Source organism: Corvus kubaryi, unplaced genomic scaffold, assembly GCF_017639235.1.
Source record: "Corvus kubaryi isolate FWS band 111438036 unplaced genomic scaffold, C.kubaryi_AGA036_p1.0 split3-37173, whole genome shotgun sequence".
NCBI lineage: Eukaryota > Metazoa > Chordata > Aves > Passeriformes > Corvidae > Corvus > Corvus kubaryi.
Window position 1 is genome coordinate 743229 of NW_024582085.1, and position 24375 is coordinate 767603.

At 43.3% G+C, this 24375-nt stretch overlaps 1 protein-coding gene across 2 annotated transcripts in view; it reads right to left on the reverse strand.

Annotated features, from left to right (window-relative positions):
- Positions 1-22606, reverse strand: part of BCR (BCR activator of RhoGEF and GTPase) — a 99611-nt gene extending 77005 nt beyond the window's left edge. Inside the window, exons 1-2 of one of the 2 annotated variants that reach the window (XM_042015126.1) lie at positions 22373-22606; positions 20487-22034 (exon numbers count right to left, since the gene is read on the reverse strand). In XM_042015126.1, coding sequence (XP_041871060.1) covers positions 20487-21996 — 1510 coding nt within the window. In that variant the 5' untranslated portion in view covers positions 21997-22034; positions 22373-22606. Of the gene's footprint in view, positions 1-20486 lie in introns of both variants that reach the window. The other variant, XM_042015125.1, reaches the window with a different exon arrangement.
- Positions 22607-24375: the final 1769 nt, after the last annotated feature.

Sequence of the window (24375 nt, forward strand, 5' to 3'; positions counted from 1 at the left end):
AGCACAGCTCAGGTAATGAACATCAGCTCAGCTTTGACAGCACCTTCTGGTTTTTAATCCTGTCACAGCTGGTCCACCAGCTGTTTTCTGCATGTACTCTTGCAAACTTAAGGGGCAGGCCAGGCAGCAGAAGTTTGAGCACTAAATTCTTGGATTAACAGGGGTTAGATGAGGCAAATGCATAAGCAGCAGCACTCTGAGGAAGTCAAGAATGGAAGCGTAGCTGCAGAGGCTAGAATGCAAGAGCCACACAAACAGTATTTCTCAAACTCTTTAAACATATACAAGCAGTGGCTGAAACTACCTAAAGATATGCACAGGCAAATTTCTCTAACACTGACTTAATTACAGTTAAATTAATACTACCATAGATCCACACCCCATTAACAGAAGTCCTAAGAAAACAAGAAATAAACAGGCAAGTCATCCAACTTTATCACCTACCTTTCCTGTATCCCTTTATCAAGGCCAGACTCTGCAGCATCCAAGCTGTTGCCACATTCCATGCAACTACGGCCAAGAGCCTTCACCTGGCAATTCCTGTGCACAGGTCTGGAACCATTTTTTCCATTAACATGGGCTCCACTTGGAAACAAAAGGCTCAAAGGACTGATCCATGCAACTTATTTTCTCCCTCTAGCTATTACAGACGAAATACTACAGAGCTGCTGGAGCTCCCTCCTCATCCTTACAGATTTAGGAAAAAAAAGGAAAGCTGTGCCCAGCTTGCTTCAGGAAAGGTATCCAAGTCAAAGTTAACTAGAACATGTGAGCACAGCCAAAGCTTGGCAGTGCCATTGGCTGTTCCTAATGAAGGCAGTTGCCACAGGGTGCATTTCAGACACATCCACAGGCAGTTCTGACATGGATTTGGTCTCCCTTTGCAGTAAGTGACATTCAAAACTATTTACAAAGAAAACCTTCATCTTCCACAAAAAGATGACAGAGGTGCAAAGAGGCAAAGCACATCCCCCTCAACTTTCTTCCACGGTCCTGTGCCATCCCTTCAGGCTTTCCTGTACAACAGGAATCAGCACAGTCAGAAGGCAAACTGCCTTTTACCATCCCCAGTAAGGTGATCAGGAGACAGGAGCTGGGAAGGCTGGGCTGGGCTCTAGGAGAACCTTGTTTACCAGTTTAGGTTAAGTAACTTCTCTGCAAGCTACTCAGCACCTGCTATTCATGGAGGGTGTAAGAGTGGTCTAGAGATTCCCCTTTCTGCTTTCTTTACTTTCATTCAACCTCAAGAATTTCCCACTGAAGGCACTCCATCCAACACCCACCCAAAGCTATGGCATCAAAAAAGAACTGTAAGATAAACCACCTAAACTGGTAGGATGTCTCTATCTGGCATCTTTAACCAATTTTTGTGGAAATCTTGAGCCTTCAACTTTGCCAAGCAGTAACGTGATGCCTCCTAAAATGCTCCACTGACAGATTTTTGTTGTGCTCACCACAACTGTTTCTGTCCATCCCTCAAACAGTAACTGCTGGGTGTGCAGTAAAGCTGTGACACTCCCACCCTCTTCTGCATAGCAGAAACAGGAACCAGGGTCCAGAGTCAGCCAAGTGAGAAAACCAGTCTGAGGCAAAACAGGTCATGCTGAGCAGCCCCTCACTGCTCTAAATGGCTCCCTCCCTATGCAGATACAACTCCCGCAGTCAGCTCTCCTCCACCCCCCCTTCTGCTCTCAATGACTAAATGACAATACAGAAGTAAGGCTCGCTTCTCACAGCCAGAGAAAACTGAGGGCCTCTGCAGCCTACAATGTGTGAATATAAATCACATCCCATCCAAACCTCACACTGTAGTCAAGGCAAGTGGTTTCTAAACCTTCTTTTAAAACAGAAACAAACCCAAAACAAACAACGAAAACAACACAAAGCAGACCACAGCTCCCCTGCTTTTAGCTCTTCCTCACCCTTCCAGGAGTTCAAAAAGACTCTCTGGTGACCTCAGAGAATATCAACTCCTTCTCATTGACGAGTAAATAGCTGCTCTGTGGAGCTGCCCTATGAAACCAGGGGTTCCTTTATTTACAGTTTCTTTCCTCCTTTCCCACCAGTTATTTTTAAGGGATTATGTTTCCTGTTTTCACTGCTTTGCCTCCATTTGTCATTCAACACAGCCATTAAAGTAGGAGGGAAGTGCAGGGGAGCAGACCAACACAAAGCAAACCTTTAGGGTTCAGCAAGCAAGGGATTAAATGTCACCTCTTCCCCCCTCAGCCTCACCTCTCTCTTGAACACCATCCAAGACGTTACGTAAATATGGCTTACCCTCCAGCATATACCCAGATTCTGACAGCTTTGACAGATTAGACATTTCAGGATGAATGAGATAAGCAACCTATTCATCCTGGTTTGTGACAGCTATTTACCCTCCCTCTGGCTGGTCCATTTTGGATCACGAGCAACTTGCTCTGGAAAACCCCTGCCTGTATCTTGGAGCTAGAAATGGTGCCACAGAAGTTTTTAGAGACAAAAGCGGAACAATAGAACTCAGATACTCTTTCTTGTTATGCTGTTGATCTGCAGACATTGCCCCCCTACCACCTCAGCACTGGATGTGCTGTTTTCAGGGAACTGTAGTCAGAGAAAAAAGAAAACAAAAAACCCAAAGGGTCTGGCAACAAGTTAGAAGGATGCAATCCACAGAACTACTGCCCTTTCCTTAAGCCTTTGCTTACAAGTGTGTTGGCAGCAGTCTCACAAACCCTCCTGATGAAGGTTGTACTGAATAACTCAGATGCAGTGTAGTTCCTACAACTCTACTGCTCCTCAGCACAGCTCTTTTGCAACTTGTAGAGGTATGGTGGCCCCTGAGGACAATAAACACAAAGCTATCAAAGGTTAAGGGTAAGAGAACTGGCTTTGAGTAGATAAAGGGCCATTTTGCTGTACCTTTTCAGATATCTCAAAGCTCTTTGCTCTCTGTTCATACATTCTTTACTACAGCCTGACTCCCATCCATCACCTGATACTCAAACACATGGGCTCTCCATGAAGGATAAAGAATAACTGTTGGAGCAGAAGCAGAGTCAGAAGCATTTCTGCCAAGTCCATTAGCCCCCTCCAAGAGTTCACATGCTCCTATTCGCATGATTCTATGGTTCCCCAAGGCTGCTGCTGTAATTGCAACCTTCCCACCCTCCTCTCTCCCAATCACACCGTGGGGCTGCCCCAAAGATGACAGTGCATTGCACTAGAAGCAGATGATGGCCAAGGGATGGAGGGAAAGGAAAGATAAAAAGCAAAGTGCTGAGACAGGAACACAAAGACTCTGAAATAAAATTTGGTTTTAAGCCAGCTCAGGGTATGGCTAAGCTAGTCTAATGGGGGAGTGCAGTTTGTGCAGCAGCAAATCATACACAGAAAGAATCCTTACACAGGTATCAGAGAGCAATTAAGGTTTAATTAGGCTCAGGATAGACAAATCAACACCAAAGAGGAAACTTATTAAATATGAAACTGAATCATGTATGGCACACACACACCAGGGATACCAGAATGGTAAAGGGCACTGAGATGGGAGAAAAACATCACAACCCAAAACTGTCAACAAGGAGAAAAATCAGCATCTGAGATGGCAACAGCCACTCCTGGAGAAGATACATTTCTGCTCCCAGGCAAAAGTAACCTTCACTTTATGGGACTGCAAAAATGACCATATTTCAGCAGTGAAGAAAAAAGCAACTAAAATCATACCAAAGCATCAGGAGATCCTAAGCTCAACATCTGACAGCTCAGACTGCACAGCTGGGCAGAAGGGACAATAACACTGAAGACAAAAGCAATTTCCCAATGCACAAACCCAGCTGACCCTTTCACTGCATTAGGAAAGGCAGATATCCTACCAATACCAGCTAAAAAAGGGTGTAGTCCTCTCTAGCAAAGTGTGCCACTGTGGAAGTGCATCACAGCAATGCCTGTGCATCAGAGTGCACTGCTGCTGATAAAAGGCCATGCTGGGGAACACATGGTGCACATGCAGGAGGGCTTAGCTCAGCAGGGCTGTTCTCAAGAGAGTCAAGAAAGCTGTGTACGTACTGCTCCTCTCAAACCATGCATTCCCTGAGGGCTGGGTATTTCTTTTTCCTTTGAACAGTGCCACCTTATTTCTTGTTACTACTGTAAACAGACTCACCACAGGAACTGGTTTAGGGAGCTGCTGATCCAGAGCATCAGCAACTTCACATTTTAAAGTTCTCCTTGAGAGGTAGAACAAGCAGAGCACACAACAGAGTTTGGGAAAAAATAATAGGTACAAAGGGTATAAATAAGCAACCACACAGTGCAAACCTGGACAAAGCTGCTGCAAGGAAGATACTGAAAGTTTCTAGGCTTGCTAATATACTACAGATCACAAGACAGCATTCTTGGCTGAGTATACCAGCTTCTCTCACTGATCTTGCAAGAGAATGTTAATGAGACCTACCTGGAAGGCTCTAAAATTTAGGGGAGTACTGTTCTGGCAGGAACTTACTGGTTAGTAAGCCAATCTGAAACACAAATTACCTTTAATGTAAATGCATCTTTCTAAGCAGTTAAAACACAAACAACAAACAAACAAAAAAAAATCCAAAGCAATCAAACAAAAACCCCAAACCAAACATCAACCCAAAAAAACCCCAACATACAGATCTGCCTTTGGAGAACTGCAAATAAGAAAAGCCGGTTAGTCTAGCAGTCAATCCTGTAGCACAGGAAAAATGGAATTTTTTCAATTCCTGTCTCCTTTATTGTTGCCAGCTAAAGGCTTGGTTGATTTCTTAAGCAAACTCAGTGGGAGAATAGACTGGACTTCCCTGAAATATTCTCCTGCCACAAAATTTCCGTATTGCAACGTACCATTCAATTAACAACAATTATGGTCAAAAGAAGTGTCTCTTGCACTGTAATAAGTGAACAAAAGTCAGACCCCTGGATTCTACTGTGCCAAGAGCCATAGAAATTCTGGGAGAAAAAAACAAAGACAGAAGAGCTTCCCTGAAAGGAGCCTGGTAATGAGACACAAACTACTTTATAGCTTCAGTTCATTTACATGCATTAGTAATTAAAAAATAGCTGTTTGGTTGGTTACATAAAAGAAAACGTGGTCACCAGTATGGTTCTTTATCATCCAAATACTGCAGCATAAACCAACAAAAAGGCAATAGATCCAACTAACGTTTCCCTTTAGGTCCTATCCACAGCAGGGCTCTACCAGAAACAGTGAAAAGAAAGGTTAAACCATACTTATCTAACCACTACAGGCGGAGATGAGCAGGGATAAAGCTGATTTAGCATCGATGTTACCACCTCACTTCATGGATGAGATGCACGTAGTAAGTTCTAGAACCAAAAACTAAAGGTCAGGGTCAAGATCCCAGACCTGTCATCTGTAGATGATCTTGGAAAAGAAAACCCTTCCATTTCCCTGGATGGACAGGGAATGTACCCACATTTCTGAAACACCTGCAGATCCCAAGCGCAAATAAGCCCATATAATTACAGCAGTGCAAGACAATATATGGAAAAAACCCCCCAGTTTTAACAGTGTGTATCCTTCCTCTTTCATGCAGAAAATCTTAGATTGAGTTTTCTCCTCCCCCACTCCCATGTCAGGAATAGGATCCTTATTTACATTTTTTTAAGCCAACCTCCAATACAGCACATTGTAACATGAAATGACAAGTTATCCTTTTAAAAGTAAATAACTGAACTTAATCACAAGTTTCACACAGACTTTCATATTGTTAAAACTACAGTTCAATATACTTAAAACAAAACCCAGGACTTTCTAAGCACAGGACTCCCAACATCCTTAACACTATTCCTGTCTCCAGGCCTGCTTCTCTGAAAAACATTCACCCACCCAATTTTTGCCTTATCAGGAACCTGCTACATTCCAAAGGGCTGTGCTCAAGGTTGTAATGCTTTTTTCCAGGCATTTTGCTGACTATTTCAGTGCCAAATACGGCCCTTTACAGGATGCACTTTTTTGCAGGAACTCAAAACTGGAGACATTTCAACAGGGTTGCACAGCATTGCTGACAGAAAGTAGATTGCTGTTTACTTCAATCAAAGAGAAAAAGTGTGTCACTTTGTGTATTTTTAAAACTGAGAATTAATAATTGATATTTGCCTTCACACAGTCCTTTGATCCCAAAGCAAATCAAGCTAAAGGGATACATTCAGTAGTACAGCTGCCCCTGGGGTGAGGCACTGGACACCTGCAGGCTGTGCAAGATGGAGAAGAAAAGAACAGGCAAAAGAACATGAGTTTGCCCTTGTAACAGGGTGCTGAGTCCTGGCAGAGCAACGAGACTTTCTCAGGACTATCTGAGAGACCGAGTTGTAGACAGCACAGTGTTAAACAGAAGTGGTTTGCTACTCCCTGTTTTCCCCTACAAATAGCAACCCCTCCCCACTGCCTATGGCACTGGCTGACATCTCCCAGGCACACCTGGTATGCACGCAGAGATAGGACACACTCTGACAGGTTTCATTTGGAGCCACCTTCAAGGACATATTAAACGATGCAGTCAAATCCACTTAAATACCCAAGAGAGTATCAGAATAAACCCGTTAAAAGGATTATTCTACATACTAGTTGATTTCTACAACAGTTGTATTTGTTGCAAAAGCCCTTTAAATGAATACGAGCTAAGGAAATCACCTTGGAGCTGAGGCAGAGCACATAGCCAAGAACAAGAAATAGGCTATTTTAAAAGGTTCGACAGTGGAGAACCAGACCCAGCTCTGCTGAGTTGCTCAAAGTGCCTCAGATAGTAATCCTATTTCAGGAATATAGGGAGTGCTCTGGGCTCAATGAGTCAGCAGGGTGGGGCATTTTTTTTCCATGTTTGTGGACTGAACAGGAACAAAAAAAAGCAAAAGAAGCTGGAAGCCAGAAATGTAGCACCTGGCTGGTGCACAGGCAGGAATTCAGCAGAGCTAAGTCAGAAGAGTTCACAAATCTCTGCAGAGCCAGCAGTCACAGGTAAAAACAGAAGTCTTATCTGGGAGTCACATAAGCATTCACAGTAAAACTGAACAGAGAAACTGTAAAGATACTACAATGCTGTAAGCTACTTGCATTTTCTCCTGATGACTCTTGCCCTCTCCTTGTTCAAGACTGAGCTTTTAACGGAAATCACACTATCTGACAGAAATCTTAGTTGGACTATTAGACCAGGACATGACATTTTATATTTCAAAGCAAACAAATGTAAAAAGGCCTAGGAATAACCTCTAAGCCTCCACTTTCCCAAAAACACTCATCAAGGGAAAATATTCACATAGTTACAAGATGTAATATTACAGATGTCTCATTACAGTAATTGCATCATAAAAAATGACATGACATCTCAGCCCATGAACACTCACACATACACTCCGAGAAAGCAACCACAAGTTACTGAAGGAGGTCCACTCACCTCTAAAAGCTGTGCTGACCTGGCATTCATTCTGTCCTATTTCCAGATGATTTATGGCCTAAACAACCTTTTGGCAGAAGCTGGAGACCTTTTCAAGTCTTAGTAAAACCAAATAATTGTATCTTCGTTTCCATTTTCTCCTGGTCATAAGCAGTCAATGTATTTGCTGATGTAATAATTAAAACCACAAAGTACTTACATAGGCAACTGGAAGGAGAGTCAGTCATACCGACCAGGACGTCATCAGGTCTGTCTTGCAAATACTGTAAATACACCCTTCCCCCCATCTTCAGTCCTAGCGTTCCACTTAGATTTATTCTACAAAACAGTTTCAAATATCTGCAAGCCCTTAGGCAGCTTTTACTCATTCATGCTCCCCCAGCAGCAGAAAGGGAAGAGGTAGTACTCTGCTCAAAGGACACCCCAAACCTCTTTGTGAAACTCCAAAGCAGCTAGATAATCATAAGCGAAATTGCTGAAGTTAAACATGACTCCTCAGCATTAATGTTCCATTGTTACTTGAATTAACAGCCCTGGAGTCGCAGGGGACTGGGTGTTCAAGTGTAAATTGTCTTGCATGGCATTGCACTCTCGCCCCCAACACCAACCCATCAGTTACTGCTCCACCAGCAACATTTGTAGGAGGATAGATTAGGATCCATGGTTAGAGGGGTTTTGTGCTTTGGTTGGGTGAGTTTTGTGATTTTTGTTTGATTGATTTTGGCCCAGAAAAAACCAAACAAAACCCCCAAAAATGCCACAGATAAATTCCCTGATCCAGTTCTCAGCATGAACCGAGAAATGAGCAGTTGCTGGCACGACTGACAGGGCAGCAGGTCACAGCATGAGGCTTTAGCACCAGAGACAATTTAAATCAAGGTTTAGCCTCAAGGGGCATAATACGAAAATACTGGAAGACACACACAGATACATGTGTAAGACAAGGCAGCTCATGCTTCAGGTTTTAATCAAATAAACCAAAAAAAGGAAGAAGTAGAAAACCCAGAAATTAACACATACACAGCAACCACAGCCACAGGCAAACGTAATCCAGATTCTGGACTTAGACAGGAAACCAAATGGGTTAATATGAACACAGAATTAAGGAGAAAAAAAGAAATAGTGGAAGCAAGCATATTAATTGTAGAAGTCAGTGAAAGGGCAAGCCCTCCAGCAACAGAACTCAGGTTTTTTTATTGTGTTTTGATTTTTTCTGTTTTTCCTTTAAAAGTTAAATACAGATATAAACTAATTTCTAAACACATACCTATAGAGGAAGTTAATCAATTTACTAATTAAAGCGTGATCCAGGAGAAATGCACCAAATTTGATTCCAGGACACTAGAGCTCACAAAAATTCAGCTAAAACCCCGAGTTTCAACAACTCAAAAGACTGAGCTGCATATTTCCTCATTAACACACTGGGAAATCTATTTATGCAAATCACTATATTAAGATAAAAGCTTGCTATAAACCTAAGGCTGTTTTTCTTTTTAAGTTCCCTTTTCATTCTTTACATGTGTTTGGAAAAAAACTTGCAAATGACCCGTTTCCTTACAAACCAGAAAACACAACCACAAAGCAACCAATCATTAAGTACTATTAAACAAGCCTGTTTCAATGTGCGTCAGCCTTACATGGCAAGTGTCTATTAATGGGAAAACCAGTTTTAGCATCAGAATGTTTCCTTAACCAGCAGTTTTACATGGAAAAAATTACAAGGAAAAGTTCCTAACAAAGTTTAGGTAGAACTCTCTAAATTTGCTTGTGTATTTGCATCAGTGCATATTTGCACATACATTGAAACCAGTCTGAAACACCAATACACAGAATAAAACATTCAAATTAAAAATTCTTCCTCTTCAGATTCTTCTTGTGCACATATATATTCAGAACACATTTACATAACAGATCATCAGGTCTCCTTCCTTGCTTGAAGTGGAGATACTGAATTTCAAACATGCTCTGGAATGGAGGACAGGCACTACATGTAGGAAGATGTGTAACCCTTTATCTGCAGTAGAAATTTTACTACGTTTATGTATCAGCACAGAACAAAGCAGAGCTTAAATCACATTAGTATGTATTTCAGTTTGAGCAGAGACCACAACAAATTATGTATAGGTCAGTGCTCAAGCCTGAGTGAATTTGGGGTAGTCAAGGTCAGGCCTAGGGCACGTTTGCTGAGCACACACATGACAGGTCAGTCCCATTCAAACAGCCCCGATCACACCGGGGTGTGACACAACCTCAGCTGGCTGCAGACAATGGCCCAGCTGAGAGGAAGGCACCTTCTGGTGGTGTCACAGATATTCTAGAGACATAATAAATATATTTTTCTCTCCATGAATACTGAAAAAACCCTACCTAACCAAAACTGATTTTGAGAGAGTCCTAGCTCAGATGACTGGGTAAAATGGAAAGCGCATACCTGATGTTTTGATGTAAACACCATTTTATTGCTTTGTCAGGCCATTTTCCCTTTTAAGATGGCAGATGCAGTATAGCTAAAAGAATTATTAAATGAAGTAAAAATGCTCTCCAAATTACATTACTGTTCCCATAGCACCTGTCCAGAAGGCATGGCAGATGCATATGGACAGCTAACACAGTCCTCCAAGAGGTACAAGAAACTTCAAAACAAAATTACAGTTCTGAACTGCCTGCCCAGCATAGCTCTGAGCCAGCTCTCAGCCACATCAGTGTTGCTACTGAAACAGCGTAACTTGCATGCATGTCAGTTTTAAAACATTGATAACCTAAGCCTGTGAAGACCCTATCAGCTCTTTTGAAGTCAGAGATCAAGCCCACTTCTGAATTTCAAAATCAAAGTATATTGGGAAATTCTGGTTCGGGTAGTTATATAGAAACAAACAGCTAGTGCTGTGGAGTTTCACTCACAGCAAAACAGTCACTAGAAATTCCCTGGCATTAGCAAGACCTTGATCAAGTCTTTCCCAAGACACTGTTAGAGATCTTAAGAGTAGCCACTAGTGTGTTCAACTACTCAATAAAACAAAAACAATAATCCAAGCAAAAAAACCAACCAATCAAAATTTGTTAAGGTCTCTTGCTCCTTCCTTGCTACTTATCCAAATGCATACCTTCTTTCCTGATATTTTTTTCCTATTGAGAACACTGACCCTTTTAGCAATACAGAAAAACTGCTAATAGCAAGTTGACTTCAGCTCTGTGACTGCATATTTCACTCAGTGCATACAGAAGTTGCAAAATCCATTTGGATTAGGAAGGGTCAAAGTGATGTATAAATCCTATGTAAATATTTCTATACAAAGCAGCGTGGTTGCTCAACAACTACAAAAGAAAAGGCTTATGGGTCTGTGGAACTGCTCAGCTGTGCTCATGAGGACCTTCAAGAAATTCAGCAAGCCAAATAGAGGAAGTGCCTCTCCAAAGCCTAAGTGGGTGCAGTGACAGGTCTGCATTCTCTGCGCCGTGTGTTCGTACATCGCTTAAGAATACAGGGAAGTGGAAAATAATTGTCTTCACTGTGGTCTCATACAAATTCATAGGATATCAGAGACCTTCTGCTTTCACATGAAGCAGAACCCAGCCCTCATCTGAATGGCAAGAGCACCAGACCATGTAAACCGTCTCAAAACTGCAATCAGTCTCTCACCCCTGCCATGCAGTACAGATCAATTCAAGAAGGCAGTCAGGCCTGTAGCTCAATACACTACCTGAAACACCAAAGGAAAACCAGGGAATTTGCTTGATCCCTATCATCTGAAAAGAGCATGGGGACCATCAGTCAGGTCTGCCAATGGCCCTTTTGCCAGAAAAAAACTGAACTGTTGCATAAGTGTAAGACAGCAAATGGTTTCCAGGTTCCCTGTTAAGGTGAGCACACACTGGCTCTTCTAGATATCCTCAAGAACTAAACACAATCCTCTTTGTCAAACACCAGCCCCCTCACCTGATCAGATACATTCTTATCATGAGTTCTGTTACAGCAGCACCTGCTTCTGGGCCCATTACAGTCACACGTTTCAAGGGAAAGAGGGCAACAGCAGACCATGGAGAACTCAGTTCAGCATACTCCATTCCTATGAGTAAGTTCCTCAGGAAAGATGCCAATGGAGAAAAGGCTGAACAAAAGATTCACCCAAACAATTATTCAGGAGACTGTTAAGCCCAATGTATTGCTCACGTTAAGTGCACCAGCTTTCTGTCAGAGTTAGAAGCAGCTCTTGAGGGCCTCTGAGGATCTTGCTTACATGAGCTGAGAAATACTTGTTCAAGCTTAGGAAGCCTTTGAGACAATACTCTGGATTTGACTAAAACATTCTCTTCCCGATATCCATTTCCCCATATCAGGAGACACAGATGATCAATACTAAGACTAGAGAAGTGGTGTATGTCCCCAGGCTAAAGAGTGTATTTTCATATGACAGCTTGTCAGATTTTCCTCCTTGCAATTCAGATTTCACTCGTCAGCTTTCTAATAGAGAAAAAACAAGGAAGGGACTGTAAGATATGCTGCTCCTCACTGCAGCCTCTGATGCAGTGCAGGATGCCCATCACCTATACAAGACACTTTTAATCCCAGCTAAGCACTGGCTTTGGTATCCACCCCAATCAGGCTTAGGTGGGAGAACTGCAATAGAATTTTGCAACTGGACATTCTCTGCTGGCTAATCTAGAAATTCAAATAAGTAATTGATACAGCTGGAAAAGACAAATTTATTCATCCAAATACCATGATTTCCTCAAAGACAGTTGAGGCATTATCGTGTTTTCTCAGAGTGATGTCAGTGATTTCATCCCTGTCAGACTGAGAGGTCCAACAACCACCTCAGGAGAGTGTAAAGCAAAAGTGTCCTACCCAGGGAAGGGACTCCCACACTTGTTCTACCTAAAAGGATTCAAACAAAGGGGAAAGTTTATAGAAGTGACAGGCAAAGACAGGGGAAACACATCCAAGTCTTCCAACAGTGATCTACTGGTCTGAGCATATTATTTTCTGAAACTTTATGGCATAATGTCACTTCAGACCACTATAAGAAAATTTCTGGAACAGTTCTAGGTTAGCAGGAAGCAGAACTGAAGATGAGGCAGTGAATTATGAACTGAGGCAGCTGGACTAACAGTCACAGAAACAAGTGTTTTGTGCCTTTGCTCACTCTAAGCACCATAACCTAACCTCTTTTGGGAAGCCCTGAGCCCAGCCAGGGACTGTCTTCCTGGGCAGTCACACCCTGTGATGTAACTGCACTGCAGCAAATCAGTGCTGTGTTCATATGTGACATCTCCCTAGTGACAACAGACCAATTACATTCACTTTCTAGCAGCTCAGATACATTTGGAGCCTGATGCTCCAGGGAACAAGGTATTTTCCTTCAGAACAGATTACTCTAGGAAACTGCTGGCCCATTTCAAAAGAACACACAGATGTGACTGCAGGCAACTGAGGGTTTTGTTGGTTTTTTGGTGGCTTTTTGTGTGTTGGGTTTCTTAAAACTATCCTAACAACAGCCTGCTCCAGCCTCACCCATCTTGTGGGTTCAAAATGGGCACTCCTTCCCCAGCTCTGCAGCCAAGGGAGTACGTAATCGCTGATAACAAAATAGCTGGCAGATACTCCATCAGAGAAGTAGCTGCATTTCAGTGTGGAGTCTAGAATATTCTGAAGTTCTTAAGAAGTAAACACACACAGTGAGCCAAGGCTGCACAGTGCACTTCTCCACACATCAAGGAGAGGAGCTGGAAACCAAGTACACGAGTTACTCACTATTAATAACTCCTCCTGCAAGGGCTGCCTGCTTAGATTTCAGATAATACTGTGTGATCCACAGCAGCCTGCCATAGTTGCTACTGTGCTGTTGTCACAGATCAATCTGCAAGTAATTTCAGGCTTTTGGATACTTCAGAACTTGTGCAGAAGTTCCTGAGGAGGATGGGGTGTTTTTTAGGGGTTTGAAAAATATATTATTTTTAGAAGAAGGAAGGTTGTGGTGGATCTACTCTCCTGGAAAAGAATCCTTATCTTCCACAAGATAAAAAAAAAAATAATCAAAAAAACCCCACCCCACCCAGTAGTAAGAGATGGGTTGAAATGACTGCAAGTAACAACAGAAGGTAACGACTAGGCAAAAGGCCTGTAATACCAACAGACGAAATTCAGTAGTACAAACCAACACACTGAACTTTACCAATTCACTCTTCCTACAGGGCAGTCCTTGTGGATTCTCACACACATACTCCTCATGTACCCATGAGCAACTGACTCCAGCTGCCACATTTGGGCAGAGCTTTCTCTAAAGCAGAGACTCCAATTACATTTGCAATAATCTGATTACTACATGAGCCATAACCTGGTTAAGAAAGGGTCTGAGAGATACCATTCTGGCAGTTAGGAAGAAGACAGAAGGGAGATGGAGATGTGCTTTGTTTTTTAGTAACAGACAGATTTGCAAACTGCAGCCAGATTTTGTGACAGAAATACACCACATTGTCCTACACAGGACAATTTTACCGTTTAAAACACATACAGTACAATTTGAGAAAAGTTTAGAGGAGTTACAGATTTGTAATACTGTCTCAGCAGTAAGACAACATTCGAGGATTTACTTACAACTTATAGTTACTTTCACATCAGTTGTAATTTAAAGCTATGATCAGGAAAGCAATCCACTTTGTCATTAGTGAACTGGCCAAAACGTGCTTTGTACTCAAACTGGTGTTTTGGAAGTACTTCATTCACATGCAGCTCACCCAAACTAATCCATGCCAGCATTTCTCCAGTCACTTGCAGTCTACCCCTCCATCTATCTGCCATTCAACCTGGACTAAAACACCATTTCTTTTCCTACATGTGCCAGCAAAAGGTTATTAAAGCCAACAATATTTCATCAGGGAAGAACAGGATCAGGCCCTTATTATTCTTTCCATGCTTATCTGACTGAGCAGAATAAATCAAAGAGGAGACAGTAAAAAAAACCCCAAACTGCTGGTCGTGGTTTCTCTGGGGAAAAGCAAGCTCCAGATAAGCTGTGCCTCCAATCAACACTCTGATTTTCATGACCAGCAATATGCTTCCCTATGGTAATTGAAATGGAGCAATTCTCAAACAGCTTGCCAAGTCTCACCTCATTAACCTTTATGGACTGACCTCCAAAATTCCTTGAAGCTGAAATACAGGTCCCCCTTGCCTCTGCATGATAACTGTTTACCCCTAAGAGGTTGGGGAGCAAGGGAGGGCATTAGAGAGCAAACTGCTAAACATGCTAGAACTGGAAGAAGAACTGTTTCCAGGCTATTACTGGAGCCCAAACCTTCACAAGCTTAGGCCTCCTTTGTTGGCCCTTCTTTCAGATAGCCTGCAGAGCCAAATTTGGATTACAAATCACACTCCCCGCCCACAACTCTTCTTTTAAGAGTCAGTATATAGCTCTAGTGTGCTGCCCAGTAGTCAAAAAAAAAAGCATTTCCTAACGCACACTTGAAGGTTTAGCAAATTCTCTAATTAAACCTTATTTTTCTTTCATGCCAAATCTGTTACTCAGGATGCCTCCTTGCCATTCCAGTCAACTCATTTTATTACTTTTGCTCAAGTCTCAGTGAAGCTTTCTGGTGGCAGTGAAAAGCAAGCTGTCCATGAAGGAGTGACTGAACGTGGTACTTAGCATTTTATCCAAATATCCACACCAGAGAGATCAGACAAATGGAAGCACTTAGGAAAGACGGCAGAGCAATTAGTTCCTCAAATTAGCAAGCTCCTAGCTTTCTTTTTCTCAGCATTAGCTTGAGACAGCATAACTGCAAGAATCAAGAGTATAAGTTCCAGTTTTGTACCCTGGAAGTCTGTACATGGGGCCATGTATATTTACACTAAACAACAAAAATCTTCAAGGTTAAAACCACACCCATCAACTGCTTTGCTAGAGATGAGAAAACACAGGAGACCAAAGCACTTCATTCACCAATATAATTTCACTGCTTTGAAGTCCATCACCTACACACACAAGTAAATCATTCCTAAATCACTGCAAAGCTCTAGGGCTCTAGCCCCTGGCTCTGCAAAATCACCATGCTAGAATCACCTGGGTCCAATCATTTTGGCATACAGCACAGCATTCCAGTCTGTGGTCATCACAGTATGGATGGTGCATGGACATCCCTATGACTCTGGGGCTGCTTGGTCCTAGCTGAGTTCCTACAACACTCTCAAACTTTAAGCCTGCACTGGTAATACATTTCACCTGCCCAGCTACAGCCCACTTGCTGCCTCCAATAGGCCCAAGTCTTCTTGCAGCAATGGCAGCTGCACAAAATGAGCTTATCTGCACTGCCAGAGAGACCACTTTGAAACTGTTAGTAACTGCGCAGTGAGGACAAGCAGCTTTCTGACCCACTACTTGCAGAATTCATAGCTGTCTGCTTACTCCATAGGAAAGTCAGTCCCACTTTGATCTCCCTGTCACAAGACCATGAAAATGAGCTTCACACAGGCAGATGAGGTGACACCAGCAGTCTCCAGGGCTCCCCAGTACCAGACAACTCCTATGTGGGTTGGTTTACACTCCCATTTCAAAGGCAGGTGCTTTGTGACTGCAGAAGTACCTGATCTAGGGCAAACCTAAGAAAAGAAAAAATAAAACCTATCTACATGCTATTACTTCTTGTAGGCCTGAGGTAAACATTAGCAACTCTTTGTGGAAGAAGGAACAAAACGAACACTTTAGAGTCCACTATAATCACTGGGAACATAAAGCAGCTCCATAGAATCTATTAAACTCTGCAGGAGGGAGAGAGAAAGAGAGGGAGCTCTTCACTCCCCCAGACTAAGAAGAGGGGAGTGGTAGTACAAGCATCCTGATAATGTCTAAAATCTCAAAAGCCACTAAATTGCTGAAAAGCAAGGCAGGGTGGGGAGCTGCATTTAAATAGCATCTTGGCATCAGTGCTCCTAGGAAATCACTGATCATCACAGGAAAAAACTGAAACATTTAAAAAGTAATAGCAAAATGAACTAAACAAGTGTCAGAGAAAATTTAAACTGCATTATTAATCCAATGTAAGTCACGGATGGAAAGCAGGATCTGTGGCCAGCAATCCTTAAAATTAACAAGCAATCTGCACATTTTAAAAGTTCCTACATTTCAGCTCCCCAAAAGGAAATATCTCTACACAGTGGACTGAAGTCTGCCTCAGCTGCTCAAAGGAAAGTTGTGCTCCTGAAGTACAGCAACAGGACTGGCATGTTGCCTCAGGAGTCTGCAAAATCCTGCAAAGAACTTTTCCAATTACATCTTGAAACTAAAATTCACAGAATACAATAGTGGGTGGAAGAAGTGCAAAATTAAGAAACTTGTCTAAGATCTCAGAAGATGCACATAACTCAGGAAGCAAACCCTTGCAGAAACTGGTACAGAACAAGGTCCTTCCATGATGATGCAGTACATGCTTCCTTGGGGCTTTACAAATAAGTAGTGTCAAGGTTTGCCTTAGAAGCGGGAAATTGAGATACTTGCCTGTCTGCTCAGGCATTTAAGGCACACAAAAACTGAAGAACCTACAGCTTTAGGTAAGTCGGAGTTTTAAAATGGCCTTCTGCTGACAGAACAGGAATTGTGAGGTTTGCAGTTCACATGCATAAATTCCACTGCTCTTTTCTCTCCCTACATTGAACTCACTAAAAATATAGAGAACGTTCCATGCTCTCCAGAAAGGGACATTCAGAACTCCCACATTTAGTAGAGGCTAAAATAAGTAAAACTTCACTCCAATGGAATTAAATGACACATATCCCCAAACTGACCTCATATTGAGCACTGTGGTGGTTGGTGGCTGTCTAGAGAAAGAGCAGGCATGACTCTCTCAGAGCACCACCAAGTCTTCTCATGTGAACAGAAGTTACTCCTGGGGCACCTTGAGGGAAGCAGCTGTGCAGGTAAATATTATTTATGTGGACTCCAGATAGTTTCCATGTTATTATGCAGACAGATAAAATCATTTCACACAGAGTGAGAGAGCATGCACTGATTTTATGCAGCAAACTCTAAAGCCAAGCAACAGCTCCAGTGTGCTCCTTCATTAACAAACTGCTGTTAGTTAAAAAACTGTCCCAGCTGAGGCCATGGCAAGGCCTCATCAGTCAGTAACAGCACTGTGCAACTTTCCCCTTTACCATAAGCAGAAATGCACGAGTCACTTTTCTCCTGTCTATTTCTGCAACTAATGTTTAACAGAAGGCAGAATTTTAAAAATCTTGTTCTTTCTTCACAATCATAGTAAAGATACTCAAGCTTAATGCAAAGTTAAGATGTAATTTTTTTCTATTCCCACTACAGGAAATTAGTGATACATAATTAATCCTAACATAAATATCTTTGCCCAGGATCCATTAAGTACATTTAATAGAAAGTACAGCTATTACCAAATCTCAACCCTGAAGCTCTCATGCTGCTCCTTGGAAAAAACTGAAAGTCTACTACACCTTGGTCTGCCTTAAGGTTTTTGATAATCCATCTTCAAAAACCCAGATTCCAATTTTGGCTGAGACCCCATTCACTTGAGAGTTACGTCCTTTTTTTGTAATACAAAATCAGGAAAACATCACTTAACTGTGAACTCATGAAACAATTTGGACAGAACAGCACATGTCTGCTGGCCAAGCTCAAGGCACATTGGGACAGATCCAGACAGAAATTTCACATTGGACTTGTCCACAGCACACTCAGCATTACTATGGGAAGAGTCACCAAAGGCAAAGCTAGAAAACACACAACAATCTGAATTTGACACAGGGAAGTCAAATACTATTGAACAAACCCTACTTGATGCTAATTAACATTAAGGCTGGCCAGAACCTACTGTGATTCAAACTTGCACTCTGCTCAAGGAAAACTTTAGAGAAGCCTGGCAGAACCAGTGACTGAGCCACAGGTGCTGGAAAATCTGTCTGGATTTGTGAACGGCTTTGGTATCACATGGTCATGGAGAACAGTCCGCATCAGAGCAGGGTAGCTGGGAATGGGAGCCAGCCAGCTAATCACACAGTGGTCTCTCATGCCTTTTGTTTGTTTTATGAAAAGGAGGTTCTGCCAACTGGTTTCAGATCAAAATTCATCCTAATTGGGAAGGAAAGAAAATCCATATAAAATGATGGTCAGTAGGAATTAATCAGAAACACAGTCCTCCTGAAGGCATAAGCCTTTTCGGTTAAGTAAAAAGTTGCCACCAGCTAATGTGCAAGACAGTACTGATTAGCCATCTGGTGAAAGTTCCTGCTAAGATTGCCATGTCACCCCCTGTGCTGAGGAAAGCAGAAGGTGGATCAGTTACATTCTGTCCTTGCCTGCAATGTGTGGTCATCCTTAGGAACATGACACAAAGCTTTCCAGCACATCTAGGAATTTTAAGTGTTCTGACTTTTCAGCTGCCTTTTTTTTATCACTGCATCCCGCTGAATTATTTAAAATAAAAATTATCTACTGCCTTTTTGAAAACTGAATTTATCTTCAAGCTCTCTCAACCTTTGTTATTTTTACCCCTTTGTTTCCTTCTGCAAAAACTGAAATTGTTAGGAGGCTTCCCAGTCATCTAAAGAGCATCAGTAAACAAGAGCAGAGACAGATGGCTGAGCTCAGTTCAAATGAGCACAAGACTCAGCCTCTCCCCTAAAACCCAGGAAGAACGCAGCAGTCACAAAGAGAAAACAGGGATGTACATCCAATCTGATATGGGAGAAGTCACTGTGAGGAGGTGCAGAGCTTCCATGTACGCTGAACATCCACTACAACTGTCCAGCCTTCTAATAATACTAATGGGATAAGAGGATGGCAGCAGGGGACAGAAGAGTTCTCCCTCCATAGTTGCTCCCAAAAGTATAGCTGACAAAAACAATCAGCAGGGAAAGTAAAACCAGGCATCTTCTGCCAGCAAAGTTACTCTTCTGAGAAGTAATAGAGCAAATTCTCACAACCTGAGAAAGTGACATCTCTGACAGGCCTCTCAATTCACCCACTACTACAGCAATTTGGTCCCATTGACGAATAACATGTTAACCCCTTATTAAAATGAAAGATTCAAAGAGACAAATAAAACCCATGAGAGATTTGTAATCACAGATTTGTAATTAAAGAAATCTTTCAAAACAAACACTCCTATTTTTTTCATTCCTGGATTTGATTTTCATTTACTGCATAGGAGACTACTGATGTTAGCACAAGGTACTATTTACATTACATGCTTTGCCTTGCTAAATACATTAGACATCCACATACATTCAAAAAATCCATCTGAATTAACATAATTCCTTGTCTCTTCCACCTATAAACTCACTGTGATTCCACAGACACACCTGCATGCCTGAATGACTTACATAAGAACGGGTTCAAACATTGCCCATTCTTCCCCAAAGGAAAAGTTTTATTCTGCTGAAATTTAGTTAGCATTTTTCCCTCAGGGCTTCCTGATATTCCAAGTTCTTCCTTCACTCAGAGATAGCAGAAAGCTCCAAGAACAGGGCTGCACAATCATCACCTCCAATCAGCTCTAATTGAAGACAGACACGAGACAGAACGAGAAACTAACACTGCAATTAATACAGACAGGAAAAAACAAGATTGTGGGAACAGCATCATTATCGGTAAAGCTCTGGCAAAACCCTCAGGTTGTGGCTTGCTGGCACACTACCACCTCTGAGGTAGAGTTTATGTACTCCATAGTGCACGAATACGAGGGAGGGAATAATCTGGAGGTGAATTCACCACAGATGGTGAATACCTGGTGAAGTTCTGGCCCCTTTTTACCTCAGTGTTCACACTGAAACTTTTAAGAACTGATTAACATGGGACTCCATTGATCCTCTCAATAGAGGCCTGAATCAACCCTTCTGGGAATCCTGAATTCCTAAAATGCTGTCTGACATATACTTCTATAGGATCTTCCTAAAACAGCAAAACTACAAATTAAAACACAGAAATCTCACATGAAACAGTTGCCCCCTCACAGTGATTCACCCAGGGTCTCCCATTCATGTCCACGATGCCATTCCCTGCTCTGTACCTTTAAAAGACTAAGCGAAAAGCTGGTACACACCTGTGTCCCCATGCAAACAGCTGTCCTGGTGACATCTCCCAGAGGGTAAATCTCCATCACTTGGCCAGATCTGTCCTGTTTTTCGTACACCCACAATAGTGGCCTCAGACACGATGACCTGCTGCTGCCGGTGCCGTTTTTGAGACTGGGGGGTTGGTGGGCTGCTGCTGTCAAAGGACTGCTGTGAGTTCTGGGAAGGGGAACGACTTTTATCCCGATACATGCGGTAAGTGGTGGGGCTGGGGGAGACATGGCTGGACTGTCCTGAGGAGAAGTCTTCCTCACTGGAGGTAAGGTTCTCATTAGAGCTACAATCAGGAGTATATCCTCCTCCAATATCTTCAAAACTCCTGGGGGAATAAGATCTCCTGGGCCATGTGAGATGTTTTTCCTGGTCAGTTGGGCCCTGATTTCGCAGAATAGGTCCTTTTCCTTCTCCTTCCCCCATCATTCCACCAACATAGATACTCTGATACGGCTGAAAGTCCATGGGCTGCCAAGGTGAGCGGTTGCTGCCATTGGCATTAATCAGGTTATCTTTAAGAAACTTGGGGTTCAGTTCAGCATCCTCATATTCTCCATCATAGAGAAAGCTGCTCTCTGAAGACCTTCCCCTGTAGGCCGGCCTCTGGAACTCGCTGAAGCTGGGTACCATGTTAGAAGGGAGGGAGTGCAAAGACTTTTTGCGTTCCATTTGCATGGCTTGGCTACCAAGGGAACTTATTTTATCAGAAACATCTTTATTGTTGACCTTTACTAGACCCTTCTCATGATGATACTCCATGTTCACATAAAAGGGCTTTTCAATAACATCCTTGCTATCTCCAGAAGAATGCGAATTAACCTTCTTCATTCTCTCAAAATTGGACCTTAGGGCTGCCACACTGGTGCTGTTCCCTCTCTCCTTAGGTTCAAATGACCCCTCCTTCTCAGCAGATCCCACTAGTCTGCGAGTGGAAGCCGATCTGTGTTTTGAAGGAGAGCCATCTGTATCACAGCGATTCTCCATATCTTCTACAACTCTCTTCAGTTTCTCTTCACCATAATACTTACACCTGTCCTGCTCTCCTTCTCCATGGTGGGGGCTGTCCAAAGGTGACAGGTCTGACCCATCACTCTGGGTAGACAGCTTTCGCATAGAGGGTATCCTAGGTTTGAACTTTTCCTCCCCATGGTGTGACTTGCTTTTTTCATATTCGTCTTGGTCAGCAGACTGGTTATGATGCAGGTCCTGGATCTGCTGCTCTGCACCCCCTTCAGGCAACTGAGAAATACGTTTAAAACCCCATCTCTGTCTATCATAGCTTTTTTTCTCCTTTGCCAGAAGAGTCTGCAGGTAAATCATGCGGAACCTCTCCTTGTTAACCTCCATCTCCAGTCTCCGGATAGATGCTTTGCACATCTCCAGTTCCTGTTCGATGTCTCCCACAGATTTCAGCTCCATTTTAGGAGGCTCAGAGTCTGCAAATTGTGCTTTCCAAGCCTCTACAAACCCCACAGGGTCCACCATTTTGCATACGGGAGTAAGTGGAGGATACGAGAAGGAGGCTGAAGAGAGAGATGGAAAGAAAAAACCAACCGGATCTCACATGTAGAAGCAGAAACAGCTCGGGCAGGGTCAACTCAGCGCGTCTCTTTCACGGTCCATGCAGGGCACTGGGACGCAGGCAGCAATCCTCTCTGCCAATCCTCTCTCCTCCCCGTCTCCTTCTGCTTTTGCCGGCCCCAGCCCCGCGTACATTCGCTACTCTCTCTCCAGCATGACTGATCGTTTGCTGGCGAACAACAATGCTCCCACCCCGGCGATCCCCCAGCACTTCAAAGCGCGTGGACAAAGGAGCGGGCTCGGGGCGGGGGAGGGAAGGTAAATATCGCCCCCCACCCACCTCCTGTCGCCGCCGTCCTGGGCACGGTCCTCAGCGCGGCCACGCTCCGGAGCCCTCCGCTCCGCGCTCCCTCGCCAGCCCCCGTGTTGTGCTTTCTATTTCTCTCTCCTCCTCTCCCCCTGCCCCTTTCCCTGTCTCCTCCTCCCGGCTATTGTGCTGCGCTCGGGGCGCACACGGTCCCCGCGCGGGGCGGCGATGCGGCGGCGCGTCCCGGCCGAGGTCCGCCGTTACCCGGCGGTGCCCGAGCGCCCCGCGGCCCCGCGGGAGCCCCCCCGGCGGCGCGGCCCCCGCTGCCCGCGGCAGCCCATCGCGGCCCGGCTCCGGCGGCGCTGCGGAAGGGGAGGGGAGGGAAGCACCCGGCGCAGGCACTGACACGACGCTGGGGCCTCTTAAAGGGGCAGCCGGGCCGGGGGATCCCGGGGAGGTGGGGGGGCCGGGGGGGCCCAGCGTCTTCCTGACGGCTGCCCGTGAGACAAAGGCAAAGTCGTGAGCGGTCCTGCCTGCTCGCACTTGCAGCCACAGGCCTGGGCATCATCACACCGTGCAGACATGACCGTAGCTAAGCCTGGTTAAGAACATGCCGTGCACACAGCCCTGTGTGCACAGGGAGGTATCCATTCCCGTTCATACAGCCATGCCCTCATATATTATGTATAAACGCCAGCACGTCTCTCTGCTCTCTCTTGAGTTCACACCAAGGCTCGCCCCCCAGGCACTGATGCAGCTCACCTTCAAAGGTCACGTTTTCCCCCACTCATGTAAGTACTGAGTAATAGCAAGCTTGTCATTCCCTCAATCCTACCTTCCTTGCCAATAAATGACAAGCTGGATTTCTGAAATGGGCAACTCTGATACTGAAAATAAAGGCTGCTTTGTTTGGGCATTAGTCTCACTTTTGTCTTGTATATTATTTAGCCCCAGTAACTCAGTCCCACACTTCACTTCTGGATGAAGGATGGCAAATGATTTAAACAGAATTCTGGCTGCTGGGTATTATTTTACTTCTGAAATCACACTTCCTTCTGAAGTACACAATGTTGCTTAAGGTGTGTGTCCTTTTCATGTATTAATTCAACCTCTAGAAAAAGGGTAACGAATACAATCAAAGTTCCATCTTGCCTGTTTGGAAGACAGGAAAAGGTGATTATGTATCCCTCATATCCCCAAAAAACTGTTTCTTTCATGTTTGTGGTGAAGCATATCTTTTCTGGTACATGTTGCTAGAAAAGAGAGTGGGATATAGCCCTGATAAGAACTAATAAAATCCCATAGGAAGGAAAAGCACAGCTCCACAGGAGTAGTTCTCTCACCTTTGAGATATGTACTGTTTCAAAATACATAAAACAGTTTTCCTCTTCATGCTTTTTTATATGCCAATCAAAATATTTTGGGGTATTTTCAGATATATCACAAATGGCAAATCATGTATTCATTCATATTGCACAGTTCATCCCTCCTGGTTTTTGTTTCCTGGCTTTAACTGCTTTTCCTGCACTTGTTTCCTTGGCTTTTAACACATAACAGGCAGTGGCTGACCTATATGGAAAACAGATTATGACCTAAATGGTAATAAAATCTATATGTTTAATAAATAACTCTATAAATCTTTCAAGAATTCTGAATCTGTCACAGAAATAAAATAAAATGTGTTTTATCCATTCATACTATTTGTTTGCTTAGTGCCAGTTTGACCAACAAAATTCTGACATGCAATGTATTTCTAGGAATAATAAGATTGTACTGGTATGGTTATAAACAATGGTATCTCACATCATTGGGATATGTTCTGTATTCATAAAGAACTTTTACTGAAGACTCACCATTCTGATTTATTTCTAGAGCAGTTTTGATCTGGGTTCACTTTTCTGACATTTGTGTCCTTTCTGGAGAGCCTAAGAATTCTGATGAGTCAGCAGAGGGATTTCTCTATGCACACTTACCTTTTAGTGAATAATACTGTTAAACAACTACACCCTATTTATCTACTGAGGTAGTGCAACTTC